Source organism: Hemitrygon akajei, chromosome 25 (assembly GCF_048418815.1).
Source record: "Hemitrygon akajei chromosome 25, sHemAka1.3, whole genome shotgun sequence".
NCBI classification, from domain to species: Eukaryota; Metazoa; Chordata; class Chondrichthyes; order Myliobatiformes; family Dasyatidae; genus Hemitrygon; species Hemitrygon akajei.
Window position 1 is genome coordinate 21670040 of NC_133148.1, and position 20150 is coordinate 21690189.

Here is a 20150-nt window from a genome sequence, read left to right on the forward strand (position 1 = left end):
CTGACCTCTCCCTATAACTCAGCTCTCTAGTCTGAGTACCAGCCTTGTAAATCTCTTCTGCACCCTCTGCAGCTCAACAGTGTTTTCCCTGTTACAGGGTCACCAGTGTGGAGCGTGGCCAAGTGGTTAAGGCATTGGTCTAGTGATCTGAAAGTCGCTAGTTCGAGCCTTATCTGAGGCAGCGTGTTGTGTCCTTGAGCAAGGCATTTAACCACACACTGCTCTGTGACGACACCGGTGCCAAGCTGTACGGGTCCTAATACCTTTCCCTTGGACAACATCGGTGGCGTGGAGAGGGGAGACTAGCAGCATGGGCAACTGCAGGTCTTCCATACAACCCTGCCCAGGCCTCAGTCATCATCAAAAATCGACGGACAGCCGAAGAAGAAGACAGGGTGACCAACACTGTACACTCTTCTCCAAGTGACTTGTAGAACTGCAACATCACGTCCCTCCTACTGAACTCGATGCCCCGACTGATGAAGGCCAGCAGGCTAAAAGCTGCTTTCACTACTCTGTCTACTTGTGCAGCCGGAGCGCCCGGAGGAAGCCCACACAGTCACTGGGAGAACGCACAAACTCTTTACAGACAGTGATGGAAATTGAACCTGGGTTGCCTGTACTGTAAAACGTTGTGCTACCCACTCGGCTACCAAGCCACTTTCTAAGTTGAAAACCATTTCCCATTCCTTACCCATCTCCCTAACTGATCAAGATGTCTTTGTAATTCATTGAACCTAAATTTACTATCAACAAGACCCTCTAATTCAGTAACAACAGCAGTGTTGCTGGTTATACCATGTATGTTCACATCCAGATCGGTTATATTAATAATGAATAACAGAGGTCCCAGCACCTACTCCTGGGGCACCCCACTAATCACACGCCTCCGGTTGGAGAATCGACCTTTCACCATTATCCTATGAATTCCATTATAGAGCCAATTCCAAATCCACCTCATTAGCTTTCACTGAATCCCTCTCCTCCTGTCCATCAGCCCAAAGTTTCTGTTCACAAGATTAAGATTACACTTACTGGCTAACACAAAGTGGAACGCACATCTGCCATAGTTTTTAACTCCAGAAAGTAATAGAGAGAAAAACAGGGGAGCCTGGAGTACTTGTGTACTTAGTTTTGTCTTAATGAGGCAGTCACGTATGACGTGGTGACGTGATGATGTTTGCCATTCGTGTACTTCTTGCATATAACCCATAATGAATAATGTAACAAAGAATGCTTAATCAAACAATGTATTTACAATGTTACTCAAATATTGAACACATACAGCATCCTGTCCACCAGACTGCCCTTCCTGTCTTGACAAGCAGACTGGAACATGCTTCCTATCTCACTTCTGGCCCAGCTGACCACACTCCCCAGACTGCACTGCCTGTGGGGAGTATAGTGACAGGCTCACCTCTCAACACCACAAAGCCTTCCCACCACTGACAAAGCACGTCAGCTGCCTGGATCAGTGACTCAGTAAAGCAGGGTTGCAGTGAGATGTTATGTACTGGTCTGGTCTCCCCTACCAAAAGAAGGGGAGATGTGTTTATTTACCCAGAACTCAACTCCTCCTCTATGTCACTTTGCCAAAGACCTCAATACCTTTATTATTTAAACATTTGCTCCCTCCTCTTTAAATATTTCTGATGATCCTGTTTCCTCCATCCTCAGGGAGAGAGAATTTCAGAGCTTTACTATAGCTTGGTCTGGCAGCTGCTCTGCCCAAGTCCACAAGAGACTGCAGAGAGTTAGGGATACAGTTCAGTCCATCCCAGAAACCAGCCGCCCCACCGTTTGCTTTACTACCTATAATGCCACTGGCGTTTAGAACAGCAACGAAGGACCTCCAGCTCTGGCGATGTTCAGAGCTTCCTTCACCATGTCAGTAGCTTCCTCTCGGTTTTCATTACTGTCAGTCATGCAAGTCACATTCAGATGTAGGATTCTTCATTGTTGTTTCTGTAACAATTTTGTTTGACCAGTCAGGGTTGTTAGCCCTGAGCTGAACCCCTAAACCTGGAGGACCAGTGGACCACTCTTAGTCTGGCCTCTGCCATTTGACCTGTTTGGCATTGGTGACCCTACCAGGAGCCAAAGCATAAAGCCCTGACTCCAGCCAACGCAGCTCCTCGGGCCATTGAGGCACACAAGTCTTCAAACCACAATAAGGTACAGGAGTGAGATATGCCAACTCGTGGAATGGTGCCGCAGCAACAATCTGGCACTCAGTGTCAGTAAGATGAAAGAGCTGATTGTGGACTTCAGAAATGGTAAGACGAAGGAACACATACCAATCCTCATGGAGGGATCAGAAGTGGAGAGAGTGAGCAGCTTCAAGTTCCTGGGTGTCAATATCTCTGAGGATCTAACCTGGTCCCAACTTATTGATGTAGTCATAAAGAAGGCAAGACGGCGGCTATATATTATTAGGAGTTTGAAGAGATTTGGCATGTCAACAAATACACTCAAAGACTTCTATAGTTGTACCGTGGAGAGCATTCTGACAGGCTGAATCACTGTCTGGTATGGAGGGGCTACTGCACAGGACCGAAAGAAGCTGTAGAAGGTTGTAAATCTAGTCAGCTCCATCTTGGACACTAGCTTACAAAGTACCCAGGACACATTTAGGGAGCGGTGTCTCAGAAAGGCAGCGTCCATTATTAAGGACCTCCAGCACCCAGAGCATGCCCTTTTCTCACTGTTACCATCAGGTAGGAGATACAGAAGCCTGAAGGCATACACTCAGTGATTCAGGAACAGCAACTACCCCTTTGCCATCTGATTCCTAAATGGACTTTGAAGCTTTGGACACTACCTCACTTTTTTTAATATACAGTATTTCTGTTTTTGCATATTTTTAATAATATATTCAATATACGTAATGATTTACTTATTTATTATTATTTTTTATTATAAGTTTTCTTCTCTCTGCTAGATTATGTATTGCATAGAAACATAGAAAACCTACAGCACAATACAGGCCTTTCACCCCACAAAGTTGTGCCGAACATGTCCCTCCTTAGAAATTACTAGGCTTACCTATAGCCCTCTATTTTACTAAGCTCCATCTAAAAGTCTCTTACAAGACCCTATCGTATCCGTCTCCGCCACCATTGCTGGCAGCCCATTCCACACACTCACCACTCTGAGTAAAAAACTTACCCCTGACATCTCCTTGCATTGAACTGCTGCTGCTAAGTTAACAAATTTCACTTCACATGCGGCTGATAATAAACCTGGAGGACTCACCCCACTATGCACTCCGGCTACAGCTTGGAAAAGTAACCAACTAATCAAAGTCCATCAGTTCAGTTCACGATGTAAACCAGCCTCCCCACCATGCACACCATCTACACTGTGGGAAAGCAGCCAAAATAATCAAGTTTCCTCCCACAACCAGTCATCTCCCACTTTCCACAGAGAAGACGTACACCAAGCTCAAGGACAGTTTCCATCCCACTATTACAAATCTCTTGAATGGAACTCTTGTATAATAAAGATAAACTCTTGATCTTTCAGTCTGCCTGGCAGTTTATTTGTCCACCTGCACTTTCTCTGTAACTGTATCACTCTGGATTCCTCTTCCCACTACCTCAACGTACTTCTGTTTCACACTGGATGGATAAAAGCAAAGCAGATTTTCCCCCCATACTGTATCTTGGTACATGTGACAATATATAAACCAATTACCTCTGCATAAAGAAATTTGTAACCACCCCCATAAAAAGACTGCCCCTTACCTTGTAACTCTGTCCTCTCATTCAACTCTCCCACTTGTGAAAACATCCCATCATCTACCCTGTCCTGCCCCCTTGTTTCAGTAGGGTCACCCCTCATTCTTCGATGCTACAAAGACAGACCCAAATTCATGATAGGACCACCCCCAAATTCCAGGAATTAACTAGGTGACTCTCCTTTGGACTACACCTACCTTTGTATAGGGAAGTAAAACTGTGCAACGCACTCCAGGTATGACCTCAACAACCTCCCATACAAACATAATAAAACTTCCCTGGTTTTAAAGTCCAAACTCTTTATACAGCATGGAAAACAGGCCCTTCGGCCCAACTCCTCCATGCTGAACAAAACTGCCAAGTAAGTTTATCCAATTTGCATATGTTTGACTCAAGCCTTTTGATGGATTGGGTCCAGACTGTTGCATTTATTGTGTTTTTCCTTCTGGTTTAAGCTTCCTTTCCACTTGCTTATGTGTTTGTATAATCATGTGTCTGTGGACTTTTATAACTTGCAGTAGTTTGGTTCTATACTTCTGTAGGTCCCATGTCTGCAAAAGTAAAGTGTAGCTCAGTCAGTACCTGCTAAACTCATCTAAACTAGCCCAAACCAGTTTGCAGTACAAAAGGAAACTGTGTTCACCTGCACACAAAGAGATTCTGCAGATGCTGGAAATGCTGAGCAACACACACAAATTGCTGGAGGAACTCAGCAGGTCAGGTAGCATCTATGGAAATGAATAAATAGTCAATGTTTCAGGCTGAGGTCCTTCACCAGGACTGGAAAGGAAAGGGGAAGATGCCAGAATAAAAAAGGTGGAGGGAGGAAGGGAAGAAGGACAAGCTAGAAGGTGATAGCTGAAGCCAGGTGGGTGGGAAAAGGGATGAAGAAAGAGGAATCTGATAGGAGAGGAAAGTGGACCATAGGAGAAATGGAAAATGGAAGGGGACCAGGGTGAGGTGATAGGCAGCTGAGGACAAGAGGTAAGAGGCCAGTGTAGGGAATAGAAGAGGAGGAAGGGAGAGGTAAAAATTACGAGATAGAGAAATCAATATTCATGCCATCAAGGTTGGAGGTTACCTAGACGGAATAGGAGGTGTTGCTCCTCCACCCTGAAAGTGTCTGCATTGTGGCAAATGTAGCAGCCATGGACTGACATATGGGAATGGGGATAGGAATTAAAATGATTGTCTACTGGGAAATTCTGCTTCTGGCAGGTGGTGCGGAGGTGCTCACATTCCAGTTACAGACCCTTACATTCTACAGTTCCTTTGTTACTTCTCTGCCTTGCCTGCTAATGCAGGCTGACCCCTGTCTGACCTGTAGCATGTTGAACATATGATAAAATGAGTGCAACCAGCAATTTGAGCTTCATTCTTGCCTTACAAAGAGCCTTTTGGATTATTTCATCTGCAGATCCAACACTTTCCTATGCAGGTACCTGTCCAAGTATGATTAAATGTTGTCAATGTATATGCTTCAACCACTTCCAGTGGCAGCTCATTCATACACTGTCCACCATCTGTGTGAAAAAGCTGACCCTCAGCTTCCTAGTAAGTTTCTTCCCCTCTCACCTTAAACCTATGCCCTCTGGTTCTTGACTCTGCAAGTCTGGGGGAAAACCATGCACATTCACCCTGTTAATGTCCCTAATAATTTTACACATCTCTATAAGATCATCGCTCATTCTCCAATGGTCCAATGAATAAAGCCCCAGCCTGTCCAACCTCTCACCATCACTCAGACCAAGACCTGGCAACATCCCCATAAGTCTCCTCTGCACTCTTTCTAGCTTAAAGGCATCTTTCCTCTTAGAAGGTTGGCCAAAATTAAACACAATATTTCAAAATTAATTTCACCAACACCCTGTACAATGACAGCACAGTATTTGAATGATTTTGCTTTTTACCTTCTTATGTCCCCTGTACCCATGGGGGATTTGACGCATCTCTCAGTCTGGGTTCCTACAACGCCAAACTTACCTGGTTTCCTCTGGTGACTTAATTAGGGATGGTTCAGGCTCTGACTCCTCCAGTGACCCTGAGGGAAAGCGGAGGGAGACAGGATCAGCCATGCTATAATGTTTGATATGGTGAAATTTCCTCTACCCGTCCCACCACGCACTCTTAGGGGCAGGGGTTCCTCCATACTGTTAGCATATCACAGAAATTAGTGGGAAGCTAGAGGATTGGGAAGCTTTTCAAAACCAAAAAAAGATGAATGAAAAAACAAAAAGAAAAAAAGATGAAATGTGAAGGCAAGCAAGTCAATAATTGTAGGAGTTTCTCAGATATATGAGTAAGGAAGAGGCAAGAGTGGATATTGGACTGCTGGAAAATGGTGTTGGAAAATTAATAATGGATGGCAAAGAAATGGTGGATGTACTGAGAAGGTATTTTGCATCAGTTTTCACTGTGGAAGACACCAGCAGTATGCCAGAAATTCGAGAGTGTTGGGGGCAGAAGTGTGTGAAGTTGCCATTACTAGGGAGAAGGTACTTGGGAAGTTAGGTAAGTCACCTGGACCCGATGGACTACACCCTAGGGTTCTGAAAGAAGTAACTGTAGGCCATTAATCGCCTTTCAAAATCACAAGCTTCTGGAATGGTTCCAGAGGTATGGAAAATTGAAAATGTCACTCCACTTTCAGAAGAGAGGGAGGCAGAAGACAGGTAATTAATAGTCGGTTAGTCTGATTTCAGTGGTTGGGAAGATGTTGGAGTCTATTATTAAAGATGAGGCTTCAGGGCACTTGAAGGCACGTGATAAAATAGGCCAAAGTCAGCATGGTTTCCTTAAGGGGAAATCTTGCCTGACAAATCTGTTGCAATTTTCTGAGGAAATAACAGGTAGGATAGTCAAAGGAGTCAGTGGATATCGTTTACCTGGATTTTCGGAAGGCCATTGACAAGCTGCCACACATCAGGCTGCTGAGCAAGATATGAGCCCATAGTACTACAGAAAAGATGGTTAAGAGCATTGGCTGACTGGAAGGAAGCAAAGGGGGCCTTTTCTGGTTGGCTGCTTGACAAGTGTTTTGCAGGGGTCAGTGCTGGGACTGTTTCTTTTCCCGTTATATGTCACTGATCTGGATGATGGAATTGTTGATTTTGTGGCTACGTTTGCAGATGATACAAGAATACGTGGAGGGACAGGTAGTGTTGAGGAAGCAGGGAAGCTACAGAAGGAGAATAATTAGGAGAAAGGGCAAAGAGTGGTAGATGGAACGCAGTGTAGGGAAGTGTATGGTCACGTAATTTGGTAGAAGGAATAAAGGTGCAGTCTATTTACTAAATCAGAGCAAATTCAGAAATCAGAGGTGTAAAGGGACCTGGGAGTCCTCAATGGAAGATTTTATAAAGGTTCATTAACAGTTTGAGTCAGTGATGAGGAAAGCAAATACAATGTCTGGAGTTTAAAGAATTGGGGGGTGGTGTTGATCTCATTGAACCTATTAGATATTGGAAGGCCCAGGTAGAGTGGATGTGGAGAGGATGTTTCCTATAGATGGGGAGTTGGAGATCTGAAGGCACAGCTTTGGAATAGGACACCCCTTTAGAACCTGATGAGGAGGAATTTCTTTAGCCAGCATGAAGTGAATCTGTGGAGACCAAGTCATTGGGTATATTTAAGGTGGAGCTTGAGAGGTTTGTGATTAGTAAGGGTGTCAAGGGTTATAGGAGAAGGTAAGAGAACATGGTTGAGAGGGGTAATAATAGGTCATGATGGAATGGTGGAGCAAACTCAATGGGCTGAATGGCCTAATTCTGCTCCTATGTCTTATGGTCTACAAGTAATCTGGAGCCTTGAGACATGACAGCAGGGAGCCATGAGTTGGATTCAGGATGTAATATGAACTCAATGCTCTTCAGGTACTGGGACTGGGTCTCCCCACAACAACACATACCTGTCAAAGTTAGCTGAGGTATGCTTGGCTCCAGGGTCTCTCGCAGAACCTGAAATGAAGGGAAACGTGTGGTTAGTGACCAGACAAGAGATGTGGATGCATGGGGTGGGGTGGGGGTGGAGTTGTTGGGAGGTTAGGAAAATCATTTGGCTTCAGCCTGCATGTCCATGCTATCCAAGAGTTTTCCAGTGATTCAACACTACCTGCCAGGCCCCTGGAAGGATATAGGTGAGAGAAGTAAAAGGATGAGGATAAAATATAATGGGGAATTATTTCTGGAGTCTGCACAGTCTATGTGTGATCCTGCAGAATTCCCCCAGGGCCCCTCAAGTTTCCTCCCACATCTAGACATCCAGGTCAGTGCACATCTCCAACAATTTGGTTTCCATCCCCACCTCCAGCACTCTGTACGTGAACATATGCGAGCGTGTGTGTAGTTTCTGCATTCTCCCTGTGGCCCTGGACCGCTGTGAATTGACCCAGAGTGGAGAACCAGGGGGTGGGGGTTGGTGCGAGCTGATCAGCAAGAGTGGAAGAGAGAATATATGAGTGGGGGAGCAGTCACATAAATTCTAGATGCATAGTAATTCATTCTCGGAGAGTGGTGAATAACTGGAATTCTCTTTCACGTGGAGTTGTGGAGGCCAGGTCACAAGAAGGACGAAGTGTCATTGGATAAATGTCTGACAGATCTGGGGCTAAGGGGCTCTGGTGCAGAGGAGACGAGGACAGGGACAAGTCAACTGTGATATTGAACAGGAGGGGAAACTCGAGAAGCCAAGTTTGCTGCTGTGTGTGTAAGAGAGGAGGTGAATGGTTTCTGGGGGTGTCACAGTCAAGTGGACTGCGACCTTGCACGGTGGGGAGAGCAGGATGTGGAGGGGCCAACCCATCTCCTCATGTTCATCATTTGGACAGATCCTCACCTCCATCTCGAGAGCCTCCAGCCTGCGCCTGGCACTGTAGTCCACCGGCTCGGTCCTGGCACACCTCGTCCACAGCTGTCGCAGCGCAGGGGCCGTCCATGGCTCTGCAGATAACAAGTATGGTCAGGTGCCTGTGAGAGGTGGAGAGGATCAGCTGGCCCCGTGCTAAGTGCAGAGATGCAGCACTGGGGACAGGCCGGGATCAGAAGGCAATGAATATCCCACTCAACAGCAGGCTCGGGAAAATGGGAGCCCTTTCAGAAAAGGGGAGGCAGAGTGAGGTTTAGGAACTGGAGGGAAGAGTTTGGGAGAGGTTAGGGTAGGTTTGTAGACGGGAAGGGGTGTGTGAACTGATGGGCGGTTGTGTGGGAGGGAGAGTCGGTCTGTGGATCGAGGGTATGTGAGGACGAGTGGTTTGTGGACAGGGTAAGGGTGTGTGTGGACGGGGATGGATTGTGTTGATAGGGGTGTTGATGTGGATGGAGAGAGGTTGTGGCTGGATAGAGGTGTGTGTAGATAGGGTAGGGGTGATGTGGACGAGCAGGGGCTGATGTGGATGGGGGTTGAGTGGGGGGTGTGGTGTCTGCCAGGATTTCCTGTGTCTGGTTTAACTGTCAGATGTGGTCAGATCTCTCTCAGAGCATGTAAACGCTCTCAGAGTGACAGGTTGGGGGGTAGTGAGTCTGTTTGCAATGGCCCACAGATTGGGAGATGGTTCACTTGTGGATGGGAACCCAGCCTCGTATCAGATGTCTCACCGATCCCACCCCAGAAAACGCCAGTGGAGCCGTCTTCAGGGCAAGCGTTGTCAGTGTTACTGAAGGAGGTGGTGATGATGCTCACCATAGGCTGGGTTCTGGAACAGACTCGCAGGTGAGACCTTCCGCTGGCGTGAGAGCTCGATGGGGTGCTGAAAGAGATTGGTTACATCAGTGGAAGCAGTCCCATCGTGTGATGTTCTGAGAAAAACACTAAGCCGGCACTCAAGTCCATGGATTCATTCACCATCCTTGACTACCCCTTCTCACCTGACACACTGATGAGGTGGAGATACTATTTGGGGCTGAGACCCCTCCTCAAATACAGAGAGGAGAGGAAAACTGGTCAGTGTGCAGTTGCGAAGGATGGGTAAGCCAGACGGATTATATGCAACAGGGTGAGACCAGGTGAAGTGGGTGACTTTCTAAAATGCCTCCTGAGCCCTGAATGCATCTCACTCATGCGCCCAAGTCTGTTTTCACGTACTAACCCTCACTTCTGGCTTTTACGCCCCACCTCAACACACGCTGCATTAACAATGTCTGACAGCTCCAACAAAATTCCAGCCCAAGACACTCTAAGGACAGACATGGTTGAGTGGGCACGAGGAAATCTGCAGATGCTGAAAATTCAAACAACAACACACACAAAATGCTGGTGGAACACAGCAGGCCAGGCAGCATCTATAGGGAAAAGCGCTGTTGACGTTTCGGGCCGAGACCCTTCGTCAGGACAGATGAGAGGATCTGTTCACCCTTCAGTATTGCAAAGGTAGCACTCCCTCATGATCCCCTGGTCTACCCACCCTTCTGCATCTTACAGAACTTACTCCACTCAACCATGTCTGTCCTTAAACCTCGATCCTCCTCACCATCCAGAGAGACAGCCAGCCCTCCCAGGGGTAGCAACAACTGATTGCACTTCTTCCCATCCACTCAGTACATATGGTGCTCTAGTGCAGCCTCACCTTCACTGGAGGAGTAGATCAACTGTTTTGTGCTCCCGGTGACTTGTCACTTTAATTGTCCATCCACCTCCCCCCCCACCACCCAAACCTGATCTGCTCTCCTGCGTTGTTACATTGAGGTCCAACATGAGCTTCAGGGACAGACCCTCACCTTCTCTTTGAACCCATCTTCATATAATGTGAAAAGGAATGGTCCCAACACCCGCCCAAGTGGAACACCACCAAGGCCCCATCTATTCCCATTCTTTGCCTCCTGCCGATCAGTTCATCTTCTCTCCATGCTGGCTTTTCCCTGTAAAACTACGAGCTCTTATCTTGCTTAGCAGCCTCACGTGTGGTACCTTGTCAAAGGGCTTCAGAAAATCCAAGTAAACATCCAGTGACTCTTGTCTATCCTGCCTGTTATTTTCGCAAAGAATTCCAACAGATTTGTCAGACAAAATTTCCACTTAAGGAAACCATGCTGACTTTGGCCTATTTTATCATATGCATCCAAGTGCCCCAAAACCTCATCATTAATAATGGATTCCAACACCTTCCCAACCACTGAAGTCAGGCTAACAGCCTATAATTTCCTGTCTTTGCCTCCTTCTGTTTTGAAAGAGTGGAGCGACCTTTGCAAATTTCCAGACCTTTGGAACCATTCCACAATCTATTGCCGCCACTATGTCAGGCATGTTTACTCACAAATGGGACACAGAGGATATCAACCCTCTGGATCTGCTCCTGCATCTCCTCTCGTGGTATCTGGATGGTCGTGTCAATAAATTGCAGCCTTCGCCGTCTGCGTTTCGGTGCCACTGGTGGAAGCTCATAGATCTCAGGTAAGACCAGCTGAAGCAGGTGACAAGAGACGTTAGAGGCTACCCACAGAACTAACAGGCAACTGAACCCAATTAAGTCCCGATGTTGAGGGGAGACGACCCCGACATGTGGATGGGGGCATTTTGTTAGATCAGTGAGGATGGGGAAGAGATCCTTGGGGATTCCCCTGAGTGAGCACCCTTCCCCTATGCACCCATACCAGACACGTGGCCACACAGTCCCAGACTCTCCAAGGGGGACCACTGGCCCATAGCCTCTCCATGGAAGAGGGTGAGGAATACCAGCAGACTGGGGGAGGGAGATTTGGGGAAGATATCACAGTATGTCTGATTGAGACCATTACCATTAGGGAGTTCTCTGCTGAGGAACTGGCAAAGCTGGGAGGCCAGTATGGCACAAGCCAGGAAAGCTTCTGTCCACATGGTTGCAGAGGATCTGAAATTCAGGGAGTAGTGGAGCTTTTCCAACAGGGAGATGGGTGGCCAGGAAGGGCAGGTGGGGGGGGGTGGTCTGTTGTTACAAAAATCACCAGTGCCTTGTGAGTGCCACTTGCTTCTCACAGGGGTTAGGAATCACTATGGGGCAGAGAGAATGGCAGTTAAGGTCAGGTATCTTTCACTCTTTGAGTGGGATTTGCAGCCTCAAGGAGTGGAGCACAGTGGAGCCCTTCACCAGTGGTGACCCCTGATCACAGAGATTGAGCAAGACAGCAACAGCCCACTGGGGGGGGGGGGGGGGATCATTGGCTAACCTTGACCATGGTAGGAATTTTAGTTAAAGCAGCAACTCACAGTCTAAAGCAAATGGTGCTGCCCTCATTGGGACCCGCAACAGCGGTACCAGTGTAGATGCTAACACTTCATTTTATTTACAGTTTTTTAATTTATTCAGAGAATAGTCCATTCGAGCCTCAGAAACCCCCGACAGCCTCGATTTAATCCTAACCTAATCATGGGACAAGTTATGATGACCAATTAACCTATCCAGTGCATCTTTGGACTTTGGGAGCACCCAGAGAAAACCCATGAATTCCACAGGGATGACATAAAGAGAATCCCTACAGAGGACGCCAGGATTGACTCTGATGCCCTGAGCAACACTAACATCGTGCTAACCACTACACTACTTACGATTTGTCTAATTCCAAGGTGCCAACTTGGAGAGTATTCCCTTTGCCAACAGGCGAGGGGAAGGAGTGTTGGTGCAGGCAGTACGATGAGCACAGGTCAAACCAGTCAGTGGGGCACAGCGAGTGTGAGCAGGATCAGTACATTGGGATGACTGCGTTGACTCTGAATGGTGCCGTGAAGGTAGGCACTCCCTGGAGGCTAAATGGTAAATACTGAAAATGTGACACCCGGGCCTACCCGTGGCTCTCTGAGGGATGGTACAGCTGCTGCTACCCAGAGTATGTGTTGCCATATATACACTGCCTTAATAGCCTACACAAACACCCTAGCCATAAGGGTCAGTATAGTAACAGCTGTACCAAAGAGGCAGAAAGGTTCTGGGTGATAGTCTTTTCCCTGTATTGTACAGCCAGCTAGTCTGAAAACTGATAATCATAGACTCTGTGATGGAGCTGCTGGCCATCAAGACGGTCACAATGTTCAGGCATACAGATCAAAATGCTGACCAGAGTATCAGCTGAGATGATGGCTATTCGGATGGTGGCCTCGCAAAATTCGATGGCCTTGGACTACCTGCTTGAGGAGATAGGTGACACCTGTGGTGTGATTGGTCAGGATTGCTGTTCCTGTATCTCCAGCGAGTGTGGGAACATTATTCACCTGGCTGATCATCTCCAGCAGTCAGTCAGTAAGATCAAGAGAGCAGGGGACCAGCTCCATAACTACTACATCCAGGGACGAGGCTGGTGGTCTTTTGGAGCGTTGTGCAGCTGGTGGGCTACCGTAATACACTGGGTAGTAACTGGTGGGCTGATAATTCCAGGTATTATTGTGTTATGGATTGTGCGTAGTATAGTGGGGCGCCCACAGAGTTATAGTAGCCTACGGGGTTATTGTCACGGTGTCGTGTCATTTGAGCGATGGATGTTGCAGTAAATGTTTAATTTCCCACTCATCAAAGGTCACTCCCCAAGGAAGGCAGGGATTGGCCAGACTAAGGAGCACTACAACCCCTCTCACTCTCCAATAGGGGTGGGGATTAGCCTGGGGTAAGAAGCACTATAGCCCCTCTCACTCCCCAATAGGGGTGGGGATTAGCCTGCGGTAAGGAGCACTACGACCCCTCTCACTCCCCAATAGGGGTGGGGATTAGCCTGGGGTAAGGAGCACTACAACCGCTCTCACCACCTGCCGTTTAGCAGATGTCACTGTGCTGGTAGAGTTTAAATCGAACGTGCAGTCTCTCTTCAGGTCGCCAGGGGCAGGTGGTGCCATGGAAACAGTGGAGCTGTGTTGCAGTCAAGAGGTCCTGGGTACACACATAAGATAAGTATTTGCCATTGTGTGTATGTGGAGTGTCTGTTTCATCCTGCCACTTTGGGTGCTCAGTTTAGATAAAAATTTGTAACAGAATCTAGCTTGTAGGGTTTACTGAATTCTTAGTGTCCATTGTATCTCGTAAATAAATAGTTAATCTACTTATTAGCAGTGTGTCTCTTCTATCTCCACTTACCGAACCTAAGGGCTCCTGAATTTGCAGGGATTTGAAAGAAAGCTGGGGAGCAGGATGGATGGGCCAAGCTGCTTTTGCAAACTGCTGGCATCTACTGACAAACTAAATGGCCTCTTTCCATTGCCTGGATCATTAGGAGAGAAGCAGAGGTGACAGAGTTGAGATGGGGAAAGGATGGGCGGAGTGGAGCATCGATCAAAGAAGGCAGCATTGGTCTTTCCAGTATTTAATTGGAAGGACACATTTCAGTGTGAACCGGAGAGGAGGTAGGCACTCTTCCCAGCCCGTGCTGCCTAGCAATAATGGAATGTCCTGTCTGGTACAGAATGGGACTGAACTGGGGTGGGGATGTCAGGCACATAGGCGTGGGACAGAGATGCTGAGGTACGACTGACGGATTTAAGAGACAAGAAACTGACTTCTCCCTGTGCCTTTGAGACAAAATACTTATTTCCTTGTTTGCCCCCCCCACTTCATCTCCAACCATCCCCCCCAGTACCAACCTACCTCTGGGCTGGGCAAGGGCTCTCGGCGCCTTGGAGACTCTTCTTTGAGCAAGGGGGGCAGCATGGGGGGAGTTGGTATCTCCACTTCTTTCTCTGGGGCAGCTTCGGCTGGGCAGAAAGGGGAGAAGTTGGTGAGTGGGGTGAAGGAGAGAAGACAGGAAGGCCAGAGGGTCTCCACATCATGAGAGTGGTTATGGACCAGGACTCACTGCTCATGGGGAGATGCAAGAGTCAACCCATAGAATGGAATGGGATTGAATTCAAGAGGGGGAGCAACTCATGAGGCCGCTGAGAAAGAGTGGAGGGATGAGACAGCTGGCATCTACCACAGGGAAACAGGCTAGGATTGATTGACCGAAAGGCCTCCTGCTATACAACAATTCCACAAGTTTCTAAAGCACTACCAGAACAGCTCTCTGTTTGGGGAGATTAACCTGACTTTACCAGGGGTGACAAATTCACTAATGAAACCATTGTATTGGGTGGATCACAGACGGCGATGAATCAGCTTACCAGGTGAGATAAGTCACCTGACTGAGTGGGGCCTCACCAAGGGCCTCTCACTCAATGTACAACTGCAGACCTGATTGTTAACTTCAGGAGGGGGATGGAGGGCGAACATGCAGCAATCTACTTGGGGGGGGGGGGGTTGAGAAATTGGTGGTGGAGAGACAGCAGCTTTAAATTCCTGGGTGTTATCTGATGACCTGATCTGGGCCAAGTACATAGATGTAATCACAAGGGAGGTGAGCCAGTGTCTTTACTTTCTTCGAAGGTTAAGGAGGTTCAGCATGTCACTAGACACTCTACCGTACGTCCACAGATGTATACTTGAAGGTCTCCTGACTGGATGCATCATGGTCTGATACAGCAACTCAAAAGTGCAGGAACTGAAGAAGCTGCAGAAAGTATACTGCATACTCTGCCCAGTACTTCATGGACACATCCCTCCCCACCATCACACGTATCTACAGGACGTGCTGTCTCAGGAAGGCAACATCTGTCATCAAAAAATCCCCTCTATCTGGAGCATACCATCATTTCACTGCCACCATCAGGCAGGAGGGACAGAAGCTGAAGTCCCACACCACCATGTTCAGGATCAGCTACTTCCCTCAGCTATTCGGCTCCTCCATAGAGAATTAAATGCACCCAGGTTCCTGGGAGTTCACATCACAGATAACCTCATCTGGTCCCTCAGTGTAACCTCCCTGATCGAGAAGGTACAGCAACATTTCCACTTCCTAAAGAGACTGAGGCAAGTGAGGCCTACCTCACCCCTCCACCATTACTTTAACTGAATTTTACAGGAGCACCATTGACAAGCTGCACAAGATAAAGATGCATGAAGTTGAGGGTGAGGTATTAGCATGGATAGAGGATTAGTTAACTGATAGAACGTAGAGAGTTGGGATACATGGGTGTTACACTGGCTGGCAATCAGTGGTGAATGGTCTCACAACATGACCTGGAAGAGGTGGACCCAGTCTAGTGTATCTAAATTCAGAATCAGAATCAGGTTTATTATCACTGGCATGTGTTGTGAAATTTGTTAACTTAACTGCAGCAGTTCAACGCAATGCATAATATAGAGGAAAAATAAATAAATTACAGTATATGCATATTGGAGATTAAAAATCATGCTAAAACATAAATAATATATATTTTAAAAAGTGAGGTAGTGTTCATGGGTTCGTTGTCCATTTAGGAATCAGATGGCAGAGGGGCAGATGCTGTTCCTGAATCACTGAGTGTGTGCCTTCAGGCTTCTGTACCTCCTACCTGATAGTAACAGTGAGAAAAGGGCTTGCCCTGGGTGCTGATGACACTAAACTGAGTGGAAAAGCAAATTGTGCAGAAGATATGGAGAGTCTGCAGAGAGATATAGATAGGTGAAGTGAATGGGGAAGGGTCTGGCAGATGGAGTACAATGTTGGGAAATGCGAGGTCATCCACTTTGGAAGGAAAAAAGGAAGATCAGATTATTATTTAAGTGGTAAAAAATTGCAGCATGCAATTGTGCAGAAGGACGGGAGTACTCGTGCATGAATCACAAAAGATTGGTTTGCAGGTGCAACAGATTATCAAGATGGCAAATGGACTGTTGGTCTTCATTGCTAGAGGGATTGAATTTAAGAGCAGGGAGTTTATGTTGCAACTGTATAGGGTACTGGTGAGGCCACACCTGGAGTACTGCGTGCATTTCTGGTCTGTTTACTTGAGGAAGGATATACTGGCTTTGGAGGCAGTGCAGAGAAATTTCACTAGGTTGATTCCAGAGATGAAGGAGTTAGACTATGAGGAGAGATTGAAACGCCTGGGACTATACTCACTGGAATTCAGAAGAATGCCGGGAGATCTTATAGAAACATATAAAATTATGAAAGGGACAGATAAGACAGAGGCAGGAAAGTTGTTTCCACTAGTAGGTGAGACTAGAACTAGGGGACATGGCCTCAAGATTTGGGGGAGTAGATTTAGGATGGAGGTGAGGAGGAACTGCTTTTCCCAGAGAGTGGTGAATCTGTGGAATTCTCTGCCCAATGAAACAGTGAATGCTACCTCAGTAAATGTACTTAAGACAGATTTTTGCATAGTAGGGGAATTAGGGGTTATGGGGAAAAGGCAGGTAGGTGGAGAAGAGTCCATGGCCAGATCAGCCATGATCTGATTGAATGGCGGAACAGGCTCAACGGGCCAGATGGCTTACTCCTGCTCCTATCTCTTATGTTCTTATAGTATGGGAGCAGCAGGGATTCGACCGGAATTCCCTACAAATGACTGATAGAACAGTTGAGAAGATTATAGAGGTCTCCCGACCATCCATCGGGGACATTTATCAGGAGCGCTGTGTACACTGGACCCCAAGTATTATCAAGGATCCTACCCACTCATCCAGCATCCTCTTTGACTTTCTAAAATCAGGCAGGAGAGTCCAATGCATAAAAACAAGGATGATCAGGGTGGAAAAAGTTTCTTCCTTCAGGCCATAAGGCCTCTGGACTCCCCACCACTTCGCATTCGATTTCACCTTTTAGTCTGTCCTGTACCTGACAATATTTAATTTATGCACTTTGTTTATTGATGTGTCGTTCACCTGTAGATCTTATCCTTACTTTCCTAGGTTATTGTGTGTTATATGTGTACTACTGTGCTTTACACCCTGGTTCAGAGAAACATCTTGTTTGACAGTATACATGTATTGAGTTATATGACAATAAACTTGACTTGACTGAACCAACCGATAAAATGTAATCACAGCTTTAGTATAGCAACACCATGATTACTCTACACATTAATGGACTTAGTTATTTTAATGTTCTTATTGTTTTCATTCTTGTAAAAATTCTGTATAATTTTTGTTTAATTCTATGTTTGTTGTGAATGCTGCTTATCTGATGCCATGGCCTGTGATGTTGCTGAAAGTAAGTTTTCCATTACATTTGTGCCTACATTAATAACCTTTACTTTGCCTTTGACTGTTTCCCTGGGATACTGAGTGGAGATTAGATTCAGACCAGCTATCTTCCCCTGGCTGTGACAAATTCAAGCTGTACCTGTTATCCAGAGAGATTCTACCCCTCCACAATCCAACCCTCACCGATCCACTGCTATATTTTAAAAAATCAAAACAATTGCTGATGCTGGAATTCAAAAATAAAACAGAAAACACCGGAAATATCCAGGTGGTGAAGCAGTTTCAACATTTCAGACCCTTCATCAGCCGGGGAATGGGGTCAATAGAAGCTACAGGAAGGACAGAGGCAGGGTATGCCTGTGGTGGGTAAAATAGGGGTGAGCTGTAGACACTGTGACCTGGTCAATGAGTGAATGGGAGAGAGAGAACATGGAGAAAAGAATGGAGGAGCTGTGAAATGCAGAGCAGGGAGACATGCCCGGCAGGTCAATCTGGCAGTTCCACCTCTACTTGCAGAGATAAGAGTTATAGAATTCAATATAAAGTCCAAGAGGCTGTAAAATGCTCAGAGGGAAGGTGAAGAGCCGCCCCTCAAGCTCATTGCAACAGGTCAGGGCAGGGTCGAGGGGTGAGATGAAGAATTAAAACGACAGGTCACCGGGAGCTTGAGGTCACTCCTGCAGACTGAATGCAGGTTCCCCACAAAGCGGTGACTCAGTCTGAGTTTGATTTCTTGAGTGTAGAGGAGGCCACATTGTGAGTACTGAACACAATGAGTGGGGATTGAAAGAATTACAGGTGAATCGACCTTCCCTTGGAAGAGCTGTCTGGCTCCCCCAGATGACGGGAAGGAATGAGAAAGGGCAAACGTTACATCTTCTGCAGTTGCAAAGGAAATGCCAGAGTGGAGGTTGTTAGGAGGTGTGGTTGGTGGGAATAGAAGACTAGACCAGAGTGTTGTGGAGGGACCACCTCCTACCATAACTCACCCCCATCCAGATTTGACCCTGTCTAGGCAGTGAACCCTTTCCTATCCCACTCTAAACCTGGCCACTCCCCACTGCAGCTCTAGTGGCTGCTAGTCACTGTCCATCCTCCATCCTCCTTCCCGGTCCTGCATCACCCAATTAGAACAGGGTTCTATTGATCTCAGTATTAAGGAGTCCATTCAGCCCACAGTGTCTGTACCAACCCCTTGCAGAACAATTTGAACCTTCCCATCCCCACTGTGTTTGCCCACAGCTCTGTAAACTACTCCTTCTCCATGTCACAATAACAAACCAACAGATGGACCAGAGGTGTGTCCTGGTACCACATAGCAACCTTTCCTTTTCTTGGAAATTCTCTTTAACTCTGCTTCAATTGTCTACCCCTACTCCCCCACCCCCCCAGTGAATAATCCTCCAAACAGTCAAGTCATTCATATTCCTGTCCAAATGGAAAATTTACATCCAAAACTTGCCCTTTGCTGTTCCCTGACTCTCCCTCCCTCTCCCTTTCTCCTTAGTTTAGTATGATCTTGTAACAAAGGGTGGCACAGAGGCCACAGGTCAGTCCTGACCTCTGGAGATGTGTGTGTGGGGGGGGGGGCAGGGGCGATGCACATGGGTGTGATAGTTTCCATCTTCTCCCTGTGACCCCATGAGTTTCTGCTAGAGCCTTCAGTTCCAGCCCCGTCGCAGAAACATGTGGATTGGTGGCTTAATTGGCCGCTGTGAATTCCTCCCCCCCCCCCCCCCGAGTATGTGGGTGAGGGTGGAATTTGGGAGAAGCTGACAGCAATGTGGGAAGAATGGAAAGTTATGTTGCAGTTTTATAAAACTCCCATTCGAGTACATCTGGAGTATTGCATACAGTACTGGTTGCCCCATTAGAGGCTTTGGAGAATGTGCAGAAGAGGTTTACTAGGATGCTGCCTGGATTAGAAGGTGTCTGCTATAACAAGAGATTGGACAAACTTGATTTTTTCCCTCTGGAGCACCAGAATCTGAGAGGAGACCTGAAGGAAGATTATATGATTATGAGATGCATAGATAGAATTGACAGGGAGTATCTTTTTCCCAGGGTTGAAATGTCTAATACCAGAGGGCATGCATTTAAAGGTGAGAGATGTGGGGGTGCAAGTTAATTTACACAGAGAATGGTGGGAACCTAGAATGAACTGCCTGGGTGGTGGTAGAGACAGCGATGTTTAGATAGATCCATGAATGTGAGGGAAATGGAAGGATATGGACATTGTGGAGGCAGAAGGGATTAGCTTTGGTTGGCCATTTTGTTACTAATTCAATTGGTTGGTAAAACATTGTGGGCCAAAGGGCCTGTTCAGATGCTGTCCTGTTCTATGGTCTAACAGGTTACAAAGAAAATCATTTAGGGAGTGGGATTGAGAGAGAGAAAGGTGGAAAGAGTAATTCCAAAGAGAGGGATGGGAAGGAAGGAAAGATACAGACAATGGGGAG

General features: G+C 46.8%; 1 protein-coding gene across 1 annotated transcript in view; it reads right to left on the bottom strand.

Moving 5' to 3' along the window:
* The window catches only part of rec8b (REC8 meiotic recombination protein b), a 50614-nt gene that overhangs the window by 4312 nt on the left and 26152 nt on the right, over window positions 1–20150 (bottom strand). Inside the window, exons 11-16 of the mRNA XM_073028858.1 lie at window positions 14275–14381; window positions 10987–11133; window positions 9417–9483; window positions 8574–8677; window positions 7648–7696; window positions 5724–5781 (exon numbers count right to left, since the gene is read on the bottom strand). Of these exons, the coding sequence (XP_072884959.1) occupies window positions 5724–5781; window positions 7648–7696; window positions 8574–8677; window positions 9417–9483; window positions 10987–11133; window positions 14275–14381 (532 nt within the window). The remainder of the gene's footprint in view (window positions 1–5723; window positions 5782–7647; window positions 7697–8573; window positions 8678–9416; window positions 9484–10986; window positions 11134–14274; window positions 14382–20150) is intronic.